The sequence below is a fragment of the Phialemonium atrogriseum genome, assembly GCF_030411735.1.
Source record: "Phialemonium atrogriseum strain 8032-3 unplaced genomic scaffold QBC33scaffold_8, whole genome shotgun sequence".
Taxonomy (NCBI): domain Eukaryota; kingdom Fungi; phylum Ascomycota; class Sordariomycetes; order Cephalothecales; family Cephalothecaceae; genus Phialemonium; species Phialemonium atrogriseum.
This window is the reverse complement of record NW_026848145.1, coordinates 660,138-678,362: the sequence shown is the minus strand read 5'-3', so window position 1 is coordinate 678,362 and position 18,225 is coordinate 660,138. Positions and strand designations below refer to the sequence as shown.

Below are 18,225 nucleotides of genomic sequence, written 5' to 3'. Positions count from 1 at the left end.
CGTAATGTCAGACAGAAAATTGCTCCTGAACCGCTGCGTAAACACGTCACATCACACGTCTTCGATATATTCTGCGGGGGGGAGTGGAGGTAATCGTCTTCCTCTCATCCATCCTCTCAAGCCTGGCCCGTTTCGTTCCAGGTCTATCAGGGCCGGGGAGGCATAAGTATGGGCAAAGGGGAGAGGAGGGGAGGTTCGTCTCGGCTCCGGGGGCTCTCTTCAGCGGAGATAGCCCCTCACCTGCGGCCCGCTGTCGTAGACGACCTCGCGCTCGACGACGCGCTCCCGATCGTCCACGTAGCGGCTGCTGGAGTGCGAGTGCCCGTGCCGGCTGTGGCGATGCCCGTGGCCGTGCCGGTGGTGGTGGTGGTGGTGCTCCCATTCGTCCTCGCGCACTAGGTCGTGCTCCCACTGGATCTCGCGGAGGCGGTCCTTGCGGGCGCGGCGAATCGAGTCGGAGAGCTGGACGATCTGGAGGACGTCTTCCTGTTTTGTGGGAAGGGTGGGTCAGTGTGTGAACATTTGGGAGGGGTGAGGGAATTTGGGGAAGGGGGGGAGCTCAACTTACATATCGCAGATACTGCATGATGTAGAAAAAGTACTCCGTCTCCTCGTACTCGTAACCCATCTGGTCAAGGGCCTCCCGCACGACGAGATCCTTGGTGATCTCGGTCCACATCTCGCTCCTCCTCGGATGTGCGGGACCCCGTCCGCAGCCAATCCTCCTGTCCGTCACCTTCTCGACGTCGACCTCCCTCTCGCGATCCCTGCCGCTGTCGTAGATCTGCACGCTCAGCCGGCTCTCCCTCTCGCGGTCCCTGTCGCGGTCCCGCCCCTCCCTGCCGTCAGACACGGTGCTGCTGCTCGCGCGGCCCTCCTCCCGCTCGGGGATGAACCTGGACCTGCGCACGCCGTTGTACTTCTGCCACGTGACCTCTGCGCCGCCGCCGCCCGCGCCATCCATGAGCACGCGCTCCGTGCCGGGTGGGACGTCGACGATTTCCCAGTCCTTGGTTGCGCCGTGCCACGCCTCGCCCACGCGGCCGCGGGCGTCGATCCTCGACGTGATGTACTCGCCCTCGTCCCAGCGGTCGGCCGCGGCCGCCCGCGGCGGCGGCACCGCGCTGTGGGCCCGCGGCCGGCCGCTGCGGTGCCGCTCCTCGATGTCGACGTGCAGGTGGTTCCTGTCGCTGTGGACGATGACCTCGTCGTCGTAGACGGCCCGGGCCGGGGGCGGCCTCCTGTGGGAGACGCGCTCGCGGCTGCGGCTGGGCGAGCGGCCCCGGCTGTGGGAGCGCGTGTGCTTGTGGATGTCCACCTCGGTCGCGTTGCGGGAGGTGTAGATGTCGATCTCCGAGTTTCGTTCTGTGGTACGAACACGCGGAGGGGGTGCCGGCGACGGGGCCCGGATAGCAACGACGCCTGTGATGGTGGTGGTTAGTTAGAGAAAAAATGGCCTCATGTTCCCCCTTGAGACCGGAGGAATGTATTCAAAAGTACTCACCGTGGTCGATATCGCGGTAATGCGTAATCACCTCCCTCTCGACCGTCGGTCCCCTGATGACCGGCGGGGCTCGCACCGGCGACGGGCTGGGACTGGGGCTGGGCGATCGTTGCCTCTCCCTGCGAATAATGCGGATGTGTTCGCTCTCCCTCTCGATCGAAGGCGAGCGTTCTCTCTCCACGAAGCGCGGCCGCCTCCGCTCGACGGGTATAGGCAGCGGGCTCGGCGACCTCTCCCGCGACCTCTCCCTCTCGACGATCCTCGTCCGGAACCTCTCGACGGACGGCCCGCGGGACGGGGACCTGACCCTCTCCCGCTCCACAGCGCGGACCCTCACCTCGTCCCTCTCGACAAACTCCCTCCTCGGCGGCGGGCTGACGCTCCGCGCCCGTTCCATGGTCCTCGTCTCCCGCACTCGGACGGGGTCCGGCGACCTCCGCCTCTGCCGCTCCATGGTCTCGACATCTCGCTGTCGCAGCACCAGTGGCCCGGTCTCGGTGCGGCGGGCGTCTTCTCTCAAGAAGGTCGGGACACGGGACTCGCGGTCGCCCTCGTACTCTCGCCCTCGCTCTCGCTCTCGCACCTGGGTCTGGGCTCGGGGTGGGTTGCTGTAGTAGGCATCGTGCTCTTCGAACTCGTTTACGCGAGAGCCGCTGCTGCGGTATGCCATGGCAACTGTGGTTGTGGGATATTTGGATCCCGATGTCTGGTTCTCTCGTCCCGGCTGTGGTCTTAAAAACGGAAATTGATTAGTTATGGAACTGGCTGCTACAGGCGGTGCGGCTCGTCTTCTGAGAGGTGTGGGTGAAGGGCAGGAATCCGGGTTTCAGAGACCTGCTCGTTTAATCCAAGGCTGAGGGAGCCAAGGTACGAGCTCCGGTCAGGTGGGACAAGTCGGAAGTTGTGGGTCGTAGGACTTGGGGAGAAACTGACCAAGATCCTGGCGTTTAGGAGAAGCCAAAGGGGGGGGAGGGGGGCAGTGTGACCGGCGGGACGCTTGGGCAGGAGGTACTGCGTAAGTTGGCGGGGTAATTGTTCAGTCAGACAAGAAAAGGCAGCAGCAGCGGGTCATGCCTGGGTCTAAAGATCTACAAGCGGTCTTAGCAGCTTTATATTGTGGTGTGCAACTCCGGTACTAACATGTACATAGGAGCCGCCCAAAATCCCAATCGATAAAAATAAGGATGAGGGAGGGACGAGCCGAGAAGCGACGTCGGTTGACTGGCGCTGCGGACAATCAGGGAGCCTGTTTGGTGCTTCGACTGCGTAATTTGGGAGCGGGACCAACGTCATCAGCCGCAGCCAAGATGCTACCCTCATTTTTCTCACTTGTTCCCAGGCACTTTGGGTTGCTGCAACAGGAATAGACTCGCGCGGTAACTAATATAGGGGGGTTGGTTGGCAGCGGTGCGGACCTAGTGCACCAACTAGATGCCTACTATGCTAAGCCTTAATAATAAGTTCAGGAACCGGGAATATCCGCTCTATTTTTTTATGTGTCTGTATTGAAATCATAACTAGAGAAAGGGCTGTAGGATATGAGATGGGAGACTTCTGGCCGTGGGAAGTGAAGAGTGGCTCGAAAGAGTCTGTTGGATGGAGCTCCTTCTCCAGCGGGCCAAAAGCAGAGGCTGTATGCAGGCGGTGTGTCACAGGATTCGTGCGTGGGATGGCTGCGAGAAGAACCCCCTACGTTACACTTCTGCCCGACAGTCTCAGTCCGGGCTAGAACAGATAAGACCAGAACGAAAAGCTGGGCTACCCAGATCCGAACTTGCAAACAAAATTTACCTTGTGCTGGGCGAGCCTTCTCTTCGCAATCATGGTCAGGCAGAGGGGCAGGGTTGTCATCTGCACCATTGCGTCAGGCATCATCCCGTGCCAGCCTGTTAGCTCTCGACCTCCAACTTGTGATGAACCTATAGGGCGAGTCGTCCGTCTAGAATGCGAGGGAAAGCAACCGCGATTACTGCATGTAGGGCGGCACAAAGAGGATCGAAAATCTCAAATTTCTTGGGACTAACGAAAACCCTCCATCCCGAGCAGAATCAGGTATTCTCAGGACTAACACGCAAATTTCCCAGCCAAGTCCATGCTCTTCTACAAATGTAGGTACCTAATAATCTTCCAGCAAGAAACAGCAGAAGTGTCGGGTACAAAGACAAGAGACATCCGGCTCCAAAATAACAAGGGATGTTACACCCTTCGTTACTCGCCCAACTTCCTTCTTGAGGCAATCATAAGTTACGCGGTTCGGCCGCGGCGCCGTTTGGGCGCCAAAGCAGGTGCGGCGACTTCCTCGTCAACATTGGCAGCTGCCTTGCCCTTGGCTCCACGCTTCGGTCTCGTCGTCGTAGTCGGGGCGGGCTTCTCCTCCTCCTCGGACTCGGCGGCTGGCTCGGGCTCTGGGGCTGCTTTCTTGGCACCTCTCTTGGGCTTGCCACGGGCGGCCTTCTTTGGCGCTTCGTGCTCGGATTCTTCCTCGTCCTCGTCGGATTGCTTGGGCGGCTCAGGAGCAGCAGCTTTCTTGCCTCTAGAGGCCCTCTTCTTCCGGGGCTCCGGAGAGGCAGCTTCCTCTTCCTCGTCGGCCTGCTGGCGTCCGCGCTTGGTGCCGCCGGATTTCTTGGCAGCATTGCCTTTGCCTTTGCCTTTGCCTGGTTTGGCGTCGGCTTCGGCTTCGGCGCCTTCCTTTAATGATATTAGACCACCGAGAGCAAGAACGGGCCGGGGCATTACCATGGCGCTACTTACCTCGTCGCCATCATTATCAGCCACCTTCTTCTTCCGGCCCCGAATGCCTCGGGAGCCGAGCTTGTTGAACTCGGGGTCCTTGGGTCGGGTTAGCAAGCCGGGCGCAGCTGCACTGGCGTTCAATTGTCCACGCTTACGCCGTTGAAATCTTCAGGGTCAATATGGCCCTGCGTCACTACGCGACGGACCTTTTCCTGAATCTCGGGATCTCTGCTCGCATGTGTCAATAGAAGGAAACGCTGCCATGTATGAGTTAGGGAAGCTCACTCCAGTTCGTCAAAGCCATCAATGGCGTCGAAATCGTAGTCATCCTCTCCCTTGGCAATCTTATCACGTATATTCTCGATCACGAGGCCAGAGACGCAACCCCTACATGATGATTGTTAGCGAGGATGGTCCAACTTATGCCCGCGGAGGGCTGCGGTGGGTGAAGCATACCAGTGCCGCCATTTCCAGCCACCATGGTCGTTCACCTCGACCCAAGAGCCGAGGCGGATTTCGCCCTTCGTAATCTTGACACCTTGGGCTTTGCAGAGCGTGTCTGTGCAGCCAGCACGGTTATTCTTAGACACCTCTGCGAAGCATGATCAGCACTCGATTCGCACCTAATGGGAGCAGCAAACAGAGCTCTAGTTAAAGACGCGGTCGGCTTCAAAAAAAAAAAAAAAAGGTGCGAGTTCTCCTTGCAAGAAGAAACCGGGGGCAATAATCTTCATGAGAGATAGGTACTTACCAATACGATACGACATGTTGAGAGAGAGGTCCGAAATGGGAACGTGCCTAGGCGCTGTGATTGAGGAAAGAGAGGACGTTTGGTTTCTCCACCAGATGTCCTGGTATTTAAGCTTGGGCCAAACGTAAGAACTAGAGATGAGATGAAAAGGATACACGTCGAAGATACAAGTCAACTCAGGATACCTCAGGATACTAAGAAACGATTCACAAGCCCTGAGACAAGTCTGGAGTGAATTTTGTTCAAGCTGTAAGAAAGCACGCGAACAAGTGGCGAGTTATTGGAGGGGGCTGGTCCAAGCTTTGCCTTGGGAGTCTCGGCAGGACCCCAAACTGCTCTTTCCATTCCTCCTTCCCATTCGATCCAATAACAATCAAATGGCATAGAAGGGGGTGACTTGTGTACCTAGGTAGATGACGGGGGACAAGAAAGAAGGAGTTCTTTTATTGGTATGGTTGGAAGATCTATTCTACGCATCCGCAGCTGTATTAATTCAGGGGTAAGGTACTGTACAAAGCTGAAATCCAGCGTTACAAAGATTTGTGTCTACAACCATCCAGCCCGCACCATAATCGGTCGGTCCTTGCCGGGCTCACAAAAACGGGCACCAGCCAATGTACATGGCCGCCAGGTTCTTCGGGTTGACGGCCTGCTTGATCAGCTCCTCGACCTGGCCCTCCACCCCGAGCGGGATGCTCTCGTCCGGCAACAGGCCCCTTACCTTGCGCCTGATGCTCTCGACCACGCTCGTCGGGTTCAGCTTCACCACGTCGCTCTTCCGCTTCTTGTCCCGCTGCAGATCGAGCGTGGGGTCGTAGATGAAGGCCTCCAGGATCGTCATCAGCGTCTCCTCCTGCTGCCTCAGGATCCGGAGCGTGAGCTCGCTGCACTGCCGGAAGGGGCCCTCGCAGCCGTAGATGCCCATGGCCGCCACCATGTTGTGCGTCAGCCGGAACGGCACCCGCTCGGGCTGCGCGAACGTCAGGCCCTTGTCGAACAGGCAGTTGAAGTCGACGTGGAACACGCCGCCGTTGCCCTCCTCGAGCAGCACGTTCTCGCCGTGCCGGTCGCCGAGGCCCAGGATCGTCCCCACCATGGACATGACGGCGCACGACCGCGTGTACCTCAGGCGCGCCGCGAACCACGCCGACGGGTTGGGGAATTGGCTGATGAACCAGTCCGGGAGCACCGGCGGGAACATGCCCAGCACCGTCTCGGTGAAGAGGTGCATGTTATCGTCGGAAGTGATGGCCTCCTTCATCAGCTGCGCGAGGTTCCCGTAGCTGGGCACGATGCCGCGGGTTTTGTATTTTGCCAGGAGGATGTCCCGGATGGTCTTGAGCCCGTCGACCCATTCGATGATGCCGCACTCCTCGCTGAGCGGCGTGACGGCGTACGTCTTGATATACAGCTGCCGCCTGCTTGATTCGGCATCTCGCTTCAGAGACCGGTTGATCATGCTGTTGAACTCCATCAGCCGCTGGTCGGTCCTCAGATCGTCCTTCGGCTTGATGAGGAGCCCGTAGAGCTTCCCGTTCGATCCTCGAGCGGTGAGCTTCCTTGGCTTAGCGAGCGAGCCCAGGACAAGAACGTCGTCGAGGAACGAACCTATGGTGACCACGTCCTGGGAGAAAGCCTCATGTGTCATGACATTATCGGTCAACGTCGGCAGAGTTGCCGTCAGGCAGCTCTCGATGGGGACAACCAACGGACAAGGCGTGCAGTTGTGGTTGAAGTTGAGGTCCCGCGTGATGCTCGCCATGGTCGTCCTGTTGCTCTGGAAGTCGCCGTTGTTGCAGGCTAACAGAAGCTGCTCGGAAAGTTTGTCACACATCCTCAGCAGCGCCTTCAACTTGTACTTCTTGGTATCTGGGTCTTTTATGCTTGATAAGCTCTTGATGATCTGCAGACCTCGCGTCCTTCGTACTGATTGCTGCTTGTTCGTCATGCACGCGAACAAGCTCCACAGCGCCTGTCGAGGATGGGCTGCCACGACCTTGACGATGATCTTCTCCAACAGCGAGAACACTTCTGGGTGAGGGTGCGCGATCCTCGCCACTATTTGAGCCAGAGCAGTATAGAAGATATAGGCCGGCAGTTTCTTCAGGTACTTGGCGAAGTAGTCGTGTATTTGTTCCAGTATCTCCTTTCTTCGTATGTAGAGCTCTCGAGAGAGCGACACCTTCCCTTCTGGTGCCTTGTTAAGCTGTGCCCCGAGGTCCAGCCACAACGTCAAGATTCGCGGAAGGGTTTGATAGAGATATTTGGTGCCGAATAGGAGGGATCGCAGGTAGTTCTCAATCACAAGCCTCGCCGTCTCGCCCGTGAGATATTCATCGCTCTGGTCATCGGGCTTCAGAGTCTGCTCCGACTCCAAAAGCTTCTTGTAATGCCGGCCCAGGTAATAGTGCCCTTTCTCCCAGCTGGAATGAGTCAACGCGGCAAGTTGGTACTGCGAACGGAGGGCACTAGCATGAGTCTGCCCCGCGGAATCTTGCCATTTAGCAAGTAGAAGATGTGCCCTGGCTGTGAGTAGGCTTCGCTGGGAATCGATATTCTTGGACGACGTCGGCGCAGATGTGGCAAAGCTCTGGCCAATGAAGGTGTTGTTGGCGATGGCACCCTGCAGAACTTGGATTGCCTTTCGATGATGCCCGTCTCTCCACAAGAGCCTCGCATTCTCGATCGTTGCCGATCCGTCCCCGAGCTGCAAGGCGTGCAGTACGGCGTTGAATGACTGATGCATCGACCCTGACTTTCTTGCCAGGCGAGCGGTCGACAGCCAAAGAGATGAGATGTCTCCGTCAACGAATTTAGGCCTAGAACAGGCAGTCAGCAGAACATTCACACCGGGGAATCGAGCCGGAGTTGTGTGTCTGCACATACCGCATGGTCTCCATTGCTGCTCTCCTGATGCCGAGTAGGTATTGTTTATCGCTAACATAAGCCCCGAGTACCTCGAGGCGGCGTTCGAGGGCGGTAAGTAGCGCTTGTTGGTCGTGCTCCTCCTTTTGGCCCGCGATCATCTCTAGATCCGTGAGGACATGGCACTTGAGCATCGCATCGTGGCTTGCTTCGAGAGACGTGGTGGCAGAATACGACAATGTCGAAGCGACTTTGTCCCTCACCGTTTGGATGTAGCCCCCGAAGCCGCTCAAGTCGCCTTGTTTAAGGCACAACAGGGCTTGTGCAACTCCGAGGTTGAACACTTCGGTAATGTCGCCCGCATTGTAAAGTTGCAGGTACTTCTCGAGCGTCTGCCATCTTCCAGTCGCCCACGACGCTTCGACTGCAAAGGGGACGACCTTGTTCGCACTGGAGGTTATGTTCATGCCTTCCACATAATTCAGGAGGACGTCTAGCGATCGAACGTTAGTCAATCAGTCAGCCCAGCCTGAGGTCTCCGCTGCTGAACAACTTACCATGCTGGCCAGATTCTTTGAGGCACGTTAAAAGGTCCAGCTGGACATCGACATTGTCTGGGCACTCGGCCAAGCGGATCTCATACCAGGTCTGGGTTGCCGTCCACCGTCCGGCCTTCTTGTGGCTGAGGATCTGCTCGCTGAGGTTCACAACGGGGAAGTTTGCAAATATGCCCTCGAGGCCGTCGGGATCATCGATCTCAGCATAAATTTCCTGCAGCGACTTCATAAGCCTATTGTCTTCGCCCGTATCCTTCTTGTCCTCCTGTTGCTTGCGCCAGATATAGGGCTCCAAGTGGAAGAGGGCGCGCGCGTATTGCTTGCAATCGACTGCTCTTCGCGATATCAATTCTGGATGGATGGCGTCGAGGACTTCCTGGATCCGTGCAAACTGCCCCTCTGTCCGTGGGGTCGATCCGTGTTTTGCCCTGGTCACCTGCAGCCATCTCATACAATAGTCTAGGGTGCGGAAGACAGCCTGGTGAGGGTTAGTTAGATATGGACCCCCAACGTCAATGTGAAAGTCTGAATACCTACCTCGTAACAAAGCTTCATATCTTCTCGCTCAACATAGGTGGCATCCTCGGCAGGCTCATAATTCAGAATCGCAAGCAGTTCGCCCAGGATCTTGGTCCTGAACTCGGACGTACGATCTTGGCCAACGACAACGTGGACCACAACATAGGGGAGGAGGAACTCGGCAATTGACACGTCCTTGACTCGGATGACGCGACAGAGCGGCTCGAATATGGTCAGGGAGAAGGGGTTCTGGCCATTGCGGAGAAGATCAAGGACGAATGCCCGGAGCCAATTGACGTATCCCCTGCCAGGGCGAAAGATGGGATACTCGACTGGCTGGTGGGCCATTGGAGCCAGGTTGTACCCCGAGGTCAATAACGGCGCCAGTACCTCCCTAGCAGTATCTCCTAGGGCAAGCCATTTTCTGTAAATACCGGCGCTGGTCCCCTTTCCCTGCTCAAAGTACGCTAGCTTGAAGTCGCATCGGTTCAGGAGTTCCTGCATTGCGAAAGAGAGGAAGCCTATATATCGCGTATCCGTTGCTGATAGGAAGGACTTTACCAGAACCGTCTCCAACATGAAGCCAATAAAGTCGGTCGTTTCGGCGGCATCGTCAAAGTTATCAGTGACGACGAACTGCTTCTCTTCCCGGTTCGATTCAAGTCGGTTCGAGTCCAGGCAGCCGACGAGGCCGATACACTCGGCGCACAGCCGGGCAATGTCTGGCTGCATTCCATTATACTTGGCCGAGCAGTCAAGGAGAGCCCGGGTTAATATCAAGATGACGGAATCGGGCTGCTCACTCAGGGCGGACGTTTGCAGGTAGCTCTGATTCTTTTCCAGGTAGCCCGTCAGTTGGCTCAAGGTCTGCAACACCACGCCCGAGTTCTCGTGAGTCAGTCGCTCAGCGAAGATTACAAAAGCCTCTCTCTTATCGACGGGCTTTCGCATCGACTCCAGCCGCTTGTGCAACCCAGCAAGCTCCTTGATGTGCCCTAACGACGGGAGCTTTCTGATGGACTTGCCGCGGTCGGCTGCGTCACATTTGTGTTCGGCTATATCTCTCTCACGCTTAATTTCGATTCTCTCACAAATATCAAGCAAAAAGGTGATTAAGGCGATGCTCCTGTCCCTGGTTGCTTGGTCGAAGGACTGCCAGTAATGATCAATGATGAAGAAGGTCGTTTCGAGCAAGACCTGAACGTCCTCGTCTTCCATATGCATGAGCAAGACACTCCAACAAGAGAAGGCTGCGGATCTTAATTCATCATAGGCAAGAGCGGACAAGATGGACGCAGATATCTAACGGGATATTGTCAAACAATGTGCACCTACTTCAATGGCAACGGGCAGAGCATACCTGTGGTCGAGCTATGCGAACGTAAGACTCGCAGACCCGTATCATTTCTTCCATGGCCATGATGCAGAGCCTCTGTTCTTGGACCGGCGGTTGGATTGGCGCAGTGTTGTTGATAACTTCGCTGAGTCTCGCGGTGAGACCCAGGGCATGGTGCTGGAAATATCGACCAATGTGATGCCCCCTTTTCGGCCGTTTCTCTTTGTCTGTCAAAAGCATGTTGGCCATTAGACTAAGAGCATTCCGTATCTAGTCGAGGTAAGTCTCCGGCCCCAGCCCAAGCATTAGGTATATATATATATTACTTACACGATGCTTACGAGCCTCATCGGCTGCTGCACTGGCCTTGAACAGCTCCAGTCCTGTCAGCAGGGGTTCCGACTGAAGGAGTTCGACTAAAGTAAAGCGATCGAAGTGCGGCGATATGCACCGGAACAAGGTCATGGCGTGATCTTCAATATCCGGTACATCCTGGACCAGTAACAGAGAGAGGATGGCGCTCAAGTTGGAGCTGTCGCAGCAAGTCTCCCAAATATCGCTGTCGCCCCGAGCCTCTCCAATCTTCTGAATGACCTCCCGTTTCTTGGTCAGGACAAGCCACGGTATGGCATGGGTCTGCAGAAGACAGAGGAGATCCGGAACGCTCATCTGCAGCAATTCAGCCACCATCCTAGTCGTCTGGGGCTTCGAAACCAGATCTTTGACGGCTGAAAACGCAAGGTTTCTCCAGAATGGCGCGAATAGTCGCCTAGGGTTTGTCCGTCGAAAATGGGCGAGACTGAGAACCTCGTTGAAGGCAAAGGCGGAGACTATCATATTCCGATGTCCCAGATAGTCGAGCAGCTTAACAAGTACGAGATTGAGCTCCTCATCTGGAACTACGCGCCCTACTTGTCCCCAAGCAGAGATGCACGTTTCGTGGAGATGAGAAATGTTCTTGTCCGAAAGGGATTTGAGGACGGCCAGGGCATTTGCTCTGTTCCGTTGCAATATGTCTTCGCCTATTTCGGGTCGATTGACGCCTCCCAGGAACACACCCAAGGCTCGTCCAGCCGCAAGGCGCAGCTCCCTTATGGAGCTTTGGAGTGACTGCAGACACCAGTGGCCAGGCCCTGACCTCTCCAAATCCCACAGCTCGGGGTCCTTTGAATGGCGTAGGATTCGCCGAAGGGATACCATTGCGACAACGCGTGGTCGCCTCGATTCAAGGAAGCTAGGAAGCCTGAGGATCCTGTCGAAGATTGAAGACACAGCCGACTTCGTTCCCTCGTCTAAACATTGGGGTGGAGCACGACTGCCCGTTGTATTACTACAGAAAGAGCATCGCAAACTGTGTGAGGGATCGGAATTCGGTTGAATCCTCAATGTATTATCAGCCGCACAGGAGAGGCGCGAGAGCGCGTCAATCAATGCGCATCGACCCCTATCATGCAGCCGAGGGAAACTATCACTGTGCAACTGTCAGCCTCAGGTCGTCAGGGAAATGGACGTAAGCGTACGTACATCACGCAGTCATCTAGACTTGATAACATTCCCGGCGGGTTACTGGGGAGCAGACAACGGAGACTTTCAAGCAATTCTGCAAGGGCTGCCGGCTCCACGGCTAACCTCCTTCGTTTGGCCAGCGACGGGCCAGGGGCTGGCTGATCAGGTGGAGATTCAAGACCTAGAGCCACAACCTGACGTGCTAGGCCAACATCTTTGAAGTCGCTTGACTTGATATGTTGCTTGGATGACTTCAGACCAGGACTTGCCGCAACTTGTTCCAGCAACAGCGCCGAACGCTGAATGACGTTAGCTTCGCAGATTACATGTCGCCATGAGCACCTACCGAGAAGTCTGTCCCAGGCCCAAGCGCGACATTCTCGGCCGTGAGGGTTCTCAAAGGAGCAAGGAGCTGGCCCTTGATGAGCCTTGCGATAGGTTTGTGTTTGATTGCCGCCTGGGCGAGCCGAATAAAGGCAACACAGAGGTGTTGTCTTGCCTTCGAACTACCCTCGTTCTCGCCAAGTATGTCCCGTGGATTCTCGACTGCCCCGGCGCAAAAGAGCACTAGAGTGGCATATAATTTCTGGCAAGCGATGGCGTCGAAGCCGCAACTGTCGTTGCTCGTGTTGGAAATATCTAGAGCAAATTCAACAAAAGTTGCTGTTGGGATGTCGACAGCTGGCCTCCAATGAACGCGTAACTCAAACAGGGAGAAGAGAGAGTCCAGAAGCCACACTACATGCTGTGACACGAGACCAGAGGATCCCAAGCCTTCGCTTGGTAACGTGGCGTTCCTAATTATGGATAGAAGACTCATCGCGTGGTGGACAGCCTGGGGAATGCCGTGGATGGTATAATAGCAATCTTGAGGGAAGGGATCGGTTGGCAAGGGCATGAAAACCTCGGACGCGTTATTCGACGGTAGCTGTAGCTCGAAGGCATTGGTTTCTTCAGACGAGCATTTTTCCTTTAGAAGAGCCAGGATTGCTGTGAAATGTCAGCCTGGCCCGATATTAATTGCCCTACTAGACTAACCACTGATGCTCCCCTGGAAGTAGCTCGTTACAGTTGGTCGCAGGTCCCAGAGAAAGCCATTCCGATGGATGCTGATTATGACAGAACGACAGAAGTCTTCTATCACCGGGGACATGTCTAGACATGGACCGAGGCCAAGCATACGGAGCACCCTCGGGAAGAGCCACAACCACAATGGCCCCTGGCCGCGAAAGAGGAAGGACGTTCCATCGGTACTGTACTTCAGAACGGCCGGTGTCTCCCTTATGGTGACCTGAATAAAGTCCATCGCCTTCAGAGCGTCGGCGCGCAGTTTTGCATGGTTTGCAAACGGTTCATCCCACTTCAAGCCATCCAAAGCCACATGTGTGCAGACATATATGAGCATATGATTATGTTCAATGTGTTCTTGGTTCGTCTTCAGCGCCTCGGGCTTGTTCTTGATCCGCTCTATGACGGCGATAAGCCGCTTCAGCTCGCTGGTTTCATCAGGTCGCGTGCTGGATCGGGCGGAAGTCGTGATGGTCTGGACAAGTTGAGCTGCTAGAGTGGAGGGGGGTGGCCGGCCATCAGGACCTCCATTCGCAAGGCCGTGATGTCCCTGATGGCCGGGATTGCCTTGGGATCCCGGAGCCATGCTTCTTCACCCATCTCCCGCGGTCGGTGCTGGACACAGGGGCGGATCAACGCGTAAGAGCCAAGACGAAGTCGGTGATGTAGAGATCTCGCCCTGACGCGTTTAGTGGGGGAATTTTCAGGCGCGAGATCATGTGACGTCTGAATTAACTAGGCAGGCTGCTTAGTCATCGGATTACAGCTGTCGATCTGGCTGCAGCTGGTGTTATTTTTGACTTCGCATGGTCCGATAAATCACCCAAAGTGCCCCTACTGCCCTTAACTTGGCTGCTTTCTTTCTATGGCGGTACTGACAACCTCCCACGCCCCCAATCACCAATAGAGGTCATCTCTTTACGAGTAAGACAATCAAGATGGCCGTTTTCCCGAAGCGCAAGTTCGTTGGCGCAGCGGACGCGAACAAGTTTGGCGTTCGCTATAGGGCATTGATGGCGAAGCACCCATTCCTGCTCTTTGGGTTGCCATTCATGACGGTCATAATTGGCGGTTCCTTTGTCCTGACGCCTGCGGCCGCCATACGGTACGAGAGACAGGACAGGAAGGTTCGGCAGATGACTCGGGAAGAAGAGCTTGGTGTCGGGAAGACTGGGCGCAAGGTCGATATTCGTGAGGAATACTACGTAAGCTGAGCTGCCCCTTGAGTCCGCCCTAAGGTCTGCAGCATACTGATCTAACCTGTTTGCTCCTCAGCGCCTAGCATCCAAGGACCTCGACGATTGGGAGCAGAAACGGGTCAAGAGGCTTCGGGGAGAAAGCGATGGCGTGTTATGAACGGGGAGTTGGTTAATCACGTGCTTCATCCTGAATGGAGGATATCTCGCGGCCGCTTCTGAATCGCCGTTGTCCAGTCGAATATCATTCGCGCCTTCGTCCTTCGCCCTTCGAAGCTCTCGAACGTCCGAGTGTCCCTGATAATCCCGGGCCCTAGGTTACGGGTGACCAGCATGCGGCGTCATTCTGCCGCTCGTGACGGTATGGAAGGTTGTCACCGGTACGGTTCTGTGAGGCGGCAACCTCTTCGCCCCCGTGTCTGGAATCTGGAATCTGGAATCTGGAACCTGGAACCTGGAACCAAGCCACATGCTCCGATGCGCACACGTACACCCTGCTCTTGCGAAATCACAAGCCAGTGACGCGATCCTCGAGCTGTGGGTTGCCATTGGCGGGGTGGTTGGTGGGTGCCAAAAAGCTTCTTCATGACGGCCCACAATTCAGACTCCCGCCTAAGACTTGGGCGCATCGCCGTGGCGAAATTTATACAAATACATATGGAGATATGAAGTTTCGTGGATACATCCAGACCAGCAGCGACCTCAGGTTCAAATAACCCCTGGCACCAGGTACCGGTGTGGGGGGCTAGGTACCGGCAGTGATGTTGACTTTGATAAGACGCCGGGGAGTTTTAAGTTTGACCAATCAGCAGAATGTTCCGGCCCTTATCACGGATGTTGAGTGAGGTGGCGTCCATCTCGGGATGCTTGGTTGGAACTTGCGGGGTAAACCGGCTCTTATGAGTCTCGCTTTCACTCTCGGTGCTAGCTGATCGAAGTGTTAGCGCTTTGAACCGCTCTGTCTAGCGTAAGTCGTCTCGTCGATGCAAACTCTATTTGGCGCTTCGAGTCCTTATCAACTGTTGTCTTCTTCGATCCATGTTGGCCACGCCCCTACAGTGGACAAATTCATTCGTTCGGACGAAACTCCCGCCCCCAATAGACCTGCGGATGCGGAGTTAGCGTACTGTGTATATCAACCACACCATGAAGTGATGAAGTGATGAAGTGGCGGGTGAGCAGAGCCTGGCATGATCAAAGTTGCCACCCCCTGTCCAGAAGGGTTCAGGATGTTTCCCTGTTTCCTGGACCTTTTTGTGATGGTGATGGTTCGGGTGTCAGCCCTGAAACTTGTTGCTCGGTGTAGTGGTGATAGTCGTGTCGACAGTGTACGAATACTGTACGGATCCGCACTCACCCCACGTTACCCGAGAAAAAACATCGCCTCACCTTGCTACCTCACACCATCACACTGTGTCACACTGTGCCACTCTGGGATATGACGTACGTCCTGATCTAGTCAGTAGGGCCGATGGGCGAGGATAGTTAGCGATGTTCAGCAATCGACGTTGTGTGGTCTACTGGAATGGACGATCGGCTCCGGGGGCCATCTGGGTGGTTTCCACCCACACTTGGCGTCTGCTTCCTAATCAGTGATACGACCCAGAGTCTCGACCCGAGTCTCGCCCAAATATCCGCCCCGTCATAGTCCAAGGCACGCACTTCAGCTAAACCATAAAGCTGCAATTTCGACCCTACATGAGCCTCTTGCCCCCTTCCTGCATTGCATGGCTGCAAGGCACAATCTGCAATGCAAGATCTTCAGGAACCATCTTAAAAAGGCCCTTCAACCCCGGCCTGATATTGCCATCCCACCCTATTATTCCCTTCTCGCTGTGCAAGCTGGACTCTGCCAAGCATCACCTGAAGGTTGAATCGTTGGACCGGACCATTCATCGCAGAGGTCTACCTTGTCTTTGATACAACCATCTCCATCACACACCCCTACTCATCTTTCCATATTCCCCCATGCCCATCTTCTCCATGAACAGGCAGAGTGTGTTCCGGAGTTTCCGGGAACATAAAGCCCTCAAGGCCGAGGAACAACGCCAAGAAGAAGCTCTTCACCTCCATCAGAGAAAGCCAAGCGAGGCAAGTTCTGTTGCGAGCACGTCGTCAGACGCATCACAGCCATCAATATACCAGACGGATAGGTCGTCAGACTGGGATCCCCTAAGGCTGCATCCGCCATTGGGTAGGGCCCGACCGCCATGCATACCACCAGCACATACACCGGTCCGGTACCGGTACGAGGACGACGATAGCAGTCATACTAGCTCGCACCATCAACACACACGCAGTTACCGTGAGCTGCAGGCACAGTCCGACTCATCGACCGAAATCCACGACGGCTTCGACTTTGGCTTCAAAAACGGGCTAGAGTCGAGACCTGAAGCCGACGGGAGGGATCCAGGAGCCACTTGGCCGTCACCAACACGGAGAGACCGCGGAGGGTCAGATTCCCACTCGCCCGGGTCAGAGACCACGCCGACAGAGTGGGGCGAGGCCGTCACGCCCAGAAGGCGTCCCCCGGGCCACGATGAGGCAGATTATTTCATGAGGAGGGGCGGCTGGAAAAGGCAAGGCGTTGTCTTCGCTCCAGGGGTTCTAATCGCCGGCGAGGACGAGACATTCGACCTTCCGTGAAGGTCAATCTGTGTTACATTTATCCTTACCTTCTTGTTACCTTCTCTCTCTTTCTTCCACTTTGTTAGGGATCCGGAATTTCGGTTTTGCTGGACGAACCGGCAGAATGTACAACACAAATCAGGGTGGTTACATGGGGAACAGGCATCGGAGCCTGCCGGGTACTGGGAATTGGCTTTTGGCGAACAGCGGTTTTGTAAATTATGTCGAGGAAGGAAGGCAAGAATGTGCCAAAGACATGCAGCTCATATATGCATAGTGAATGCAGAAGTTATCTTGGGCGAATCTCAACTTGGTCAAGTTGGCGACAAAGATTCAGTCAACCTGTCATCCCATCCCATCCCATCCCAACCTATTCACAGTCCCTTTCCTACCAAAATTCTCCCTCTGTTCTGCTACATACCCATCGCACCTTGGCCACATATTCTCATAGGTTCCAGGTTTCGAAAACGTGCGAGTCCTAAGAGTCAGAAAGTCAAGGCAAACAAGAGCAAAAGATTACGACAACAAACCCAACGTCCCTTCAGTTCGCCGTCATACCCCCAAGTTTCCACCATGCCCAGCAACAAAAGCAAAGCAGTCACTGGTAGCTCTATCTCCGGATCTACCCCGACCCCCACCTCTACCTCTACCTCTACCTCTACCTCTACCGCTGCTTCCGCGTCATCGTCCACCTCCGGCTCCGCCAAAGACAAGCAGGGAATGACAGACTACGAGTTCATCAAGGGTGGATGGGGCAGCAAGAGCAACTTCATGCGCTCCTACGGGCTGAAGTTGTCGGACCCTGATGACCAGGCGATGGCTCGCCAGATCATCGACGAGATGCGCGACCAGGCAGGTCTTGGCCGGAGCCCGTTTCGAGCTCCCGAGCCGGGCTCATCCGGTCGCAAGTGAAGGCCCCTAGTCCCCTGGCAGGTTGTTGAAAGGAGCTGCTGCTCTCAAAGGCCTTGACATCAGTAGGGCAGTCGCTGGCTGGTCCATCTCAGTCGTATGATGGGTGGCATGGCAGGATGACGAAATACTGGAGCTAAGTCGACTTTTTTTCCCGAGTCAGGTTATGACGCGGCATCAACCACCTGGACCGCTGTGGAACCAAGAGAGAGCAGCTGTCGATAGCACATCAGAATTGGCAGCCATGCATTGAAAGTCGGGGCCTCGGGTGAATAACAATCTGGGCTTCCTAGGCGACAGGCCTTGCAGCTAGCAGTGCCGGTGACTGTGTAGAATAAGTGTGCCTCAGTTAACTGGTACCTGAATTGCCCAGCACTCGGTCACGTTCATCCCTAGTAAACATCGCTCATTTCAAGATGCAAGTCACCCCTGGGTGTGATTCTGTCTATTGCAATGTCTCAGGCCTTCAACGTCTGTTCCTATCGAGCAGCTTGCAAGTTTTCAACTGAGGTTGGAGTTTGGCAAGGGGTTTGGTACAAAAATAGAAGCGAAGTACCTACCTTAGCTACATGAGGGGCGATATGTCACGTGACTGAAAGTGCCTCAACCCTCGAATTCAAAACAAAAGGCCCCTCTGCCTCCATCCAAACCCT

At 55.4% G+C, this 18,225-nt stretch overlaps 5 protein-coding genes across 5 annotated transcripts; 2 read left to right on the top strand and 3 right to left on the bottom strand.

Moving 5' to 3' along the window:
• Positions 1-219: 219 nt before the first annotated feature.
• On the bottom strand, positions 220-2,174 carry QBC33DRAFT_577309 (uncharacterized protein; the record flags this gene model as incomplete). The annotated part of the gene is made up of 3 exons (XM_060430974.1): positions 220-486; positions 569-1,422; positions 1,505-2,174. The coding sequence occupies 3 exons, from the start codon at positions 2,172-2,174 to the stop codon at positions 220-222; spliced, it is 1,791 nt and encodes a 596-aa protein (XP_060285104.1).
• Positions 2,175-4,165: 1,991 nt separating this feature from the next.
• Positions 4,166-5,273, bottom strand: QBC33DRAFT_534053 (zf-PARP-domain-containing protein). The gene is made up of 4 exons (XM_060427510.1): positions 4,989-5,273; positions 4,694-4,829; positions 4,523-4,624; positions 4,166-4,465 (listed from the first exon to the last, which is right to left on the bottom strand). Exons 1-4 carry the CDS (start codon positions 5,002-5,004, stop codon positions 4,375-4,377), a joined length of 345 nt encoding a protein of 114 aa, XP_060285103.1. The 5' UTR covers positions 5,005-5,273; the 3' UTR covers positions 4,166-4,374.
• A 307-nt stretch (positions 5,274-5,580) lies between these two features.
• On the bottom strand, positions 5,581-13,425 carry QBC33DRAFT_448567 (protein kinase rad3; the record flags this gene model as incomplete). The annotated part of the gene is made up of 10 exons (XM_060424475.1): positions 5,581-7,807; positions 7,875-8,346; positions 8,411-8,888; positions 8,948-9,963; positions 10,000-10,231; positions 10,290-10,535; positions 10,596-11,736; positions 11,790-12,070; positions 12,118-12,761; positions 12,810-13,425. 10 exons carry the CDS (start codon positions 13,423-13,425, stop codon positions 5,581-5,583), a joined length of 7,353 nt encoding a protein of 2,450 aa, XP_060285102.1.
• A 176-nt stretch (positions 13,426-13,601) lies between these two features.
• On the top strand, positions 13,602-14,302 carry QBC33DRAFT_364921 (cytochrome c oxidase assembly protein COX16-domain-containing protein). Its single transcript, XM_060423947.1, has 2 exons — positions 13,602-14,044; positions 14,115-14,302. The coding sequence occupies exons 1-2, from the start codon at positions 13,778-13,780 to the stop codon at positions 14,193-14,195; spliced, it is 348 nt and encodes a 115-aa protein (XP_060285101.1). The 5' UTR covers positions 13,602-13,777; the 3' UTR covers positions 14,196-14,302.
• A 1,438-nt stretch (positions 14,303-15,740) lies between these two features.
• QBC33DRAFT_364826 (uncharacterized protein) lies at positions 15,741-16,794 on the top strand. Its single transcript, XM_060423946.1, has one exon. It carries the CDS (start codon positions 16,004-16,006, stop codon positions 16,679-16,681), a length of 678 nt encoding a protein of 225 aa, XP_060285100.1. The 5' UTR covers positions 15,741-16,003; the 3' UTR covers positions 16,682-16,794.
• Positions 16,795-18,225: the final 1,431 nt, after the last annotated feature.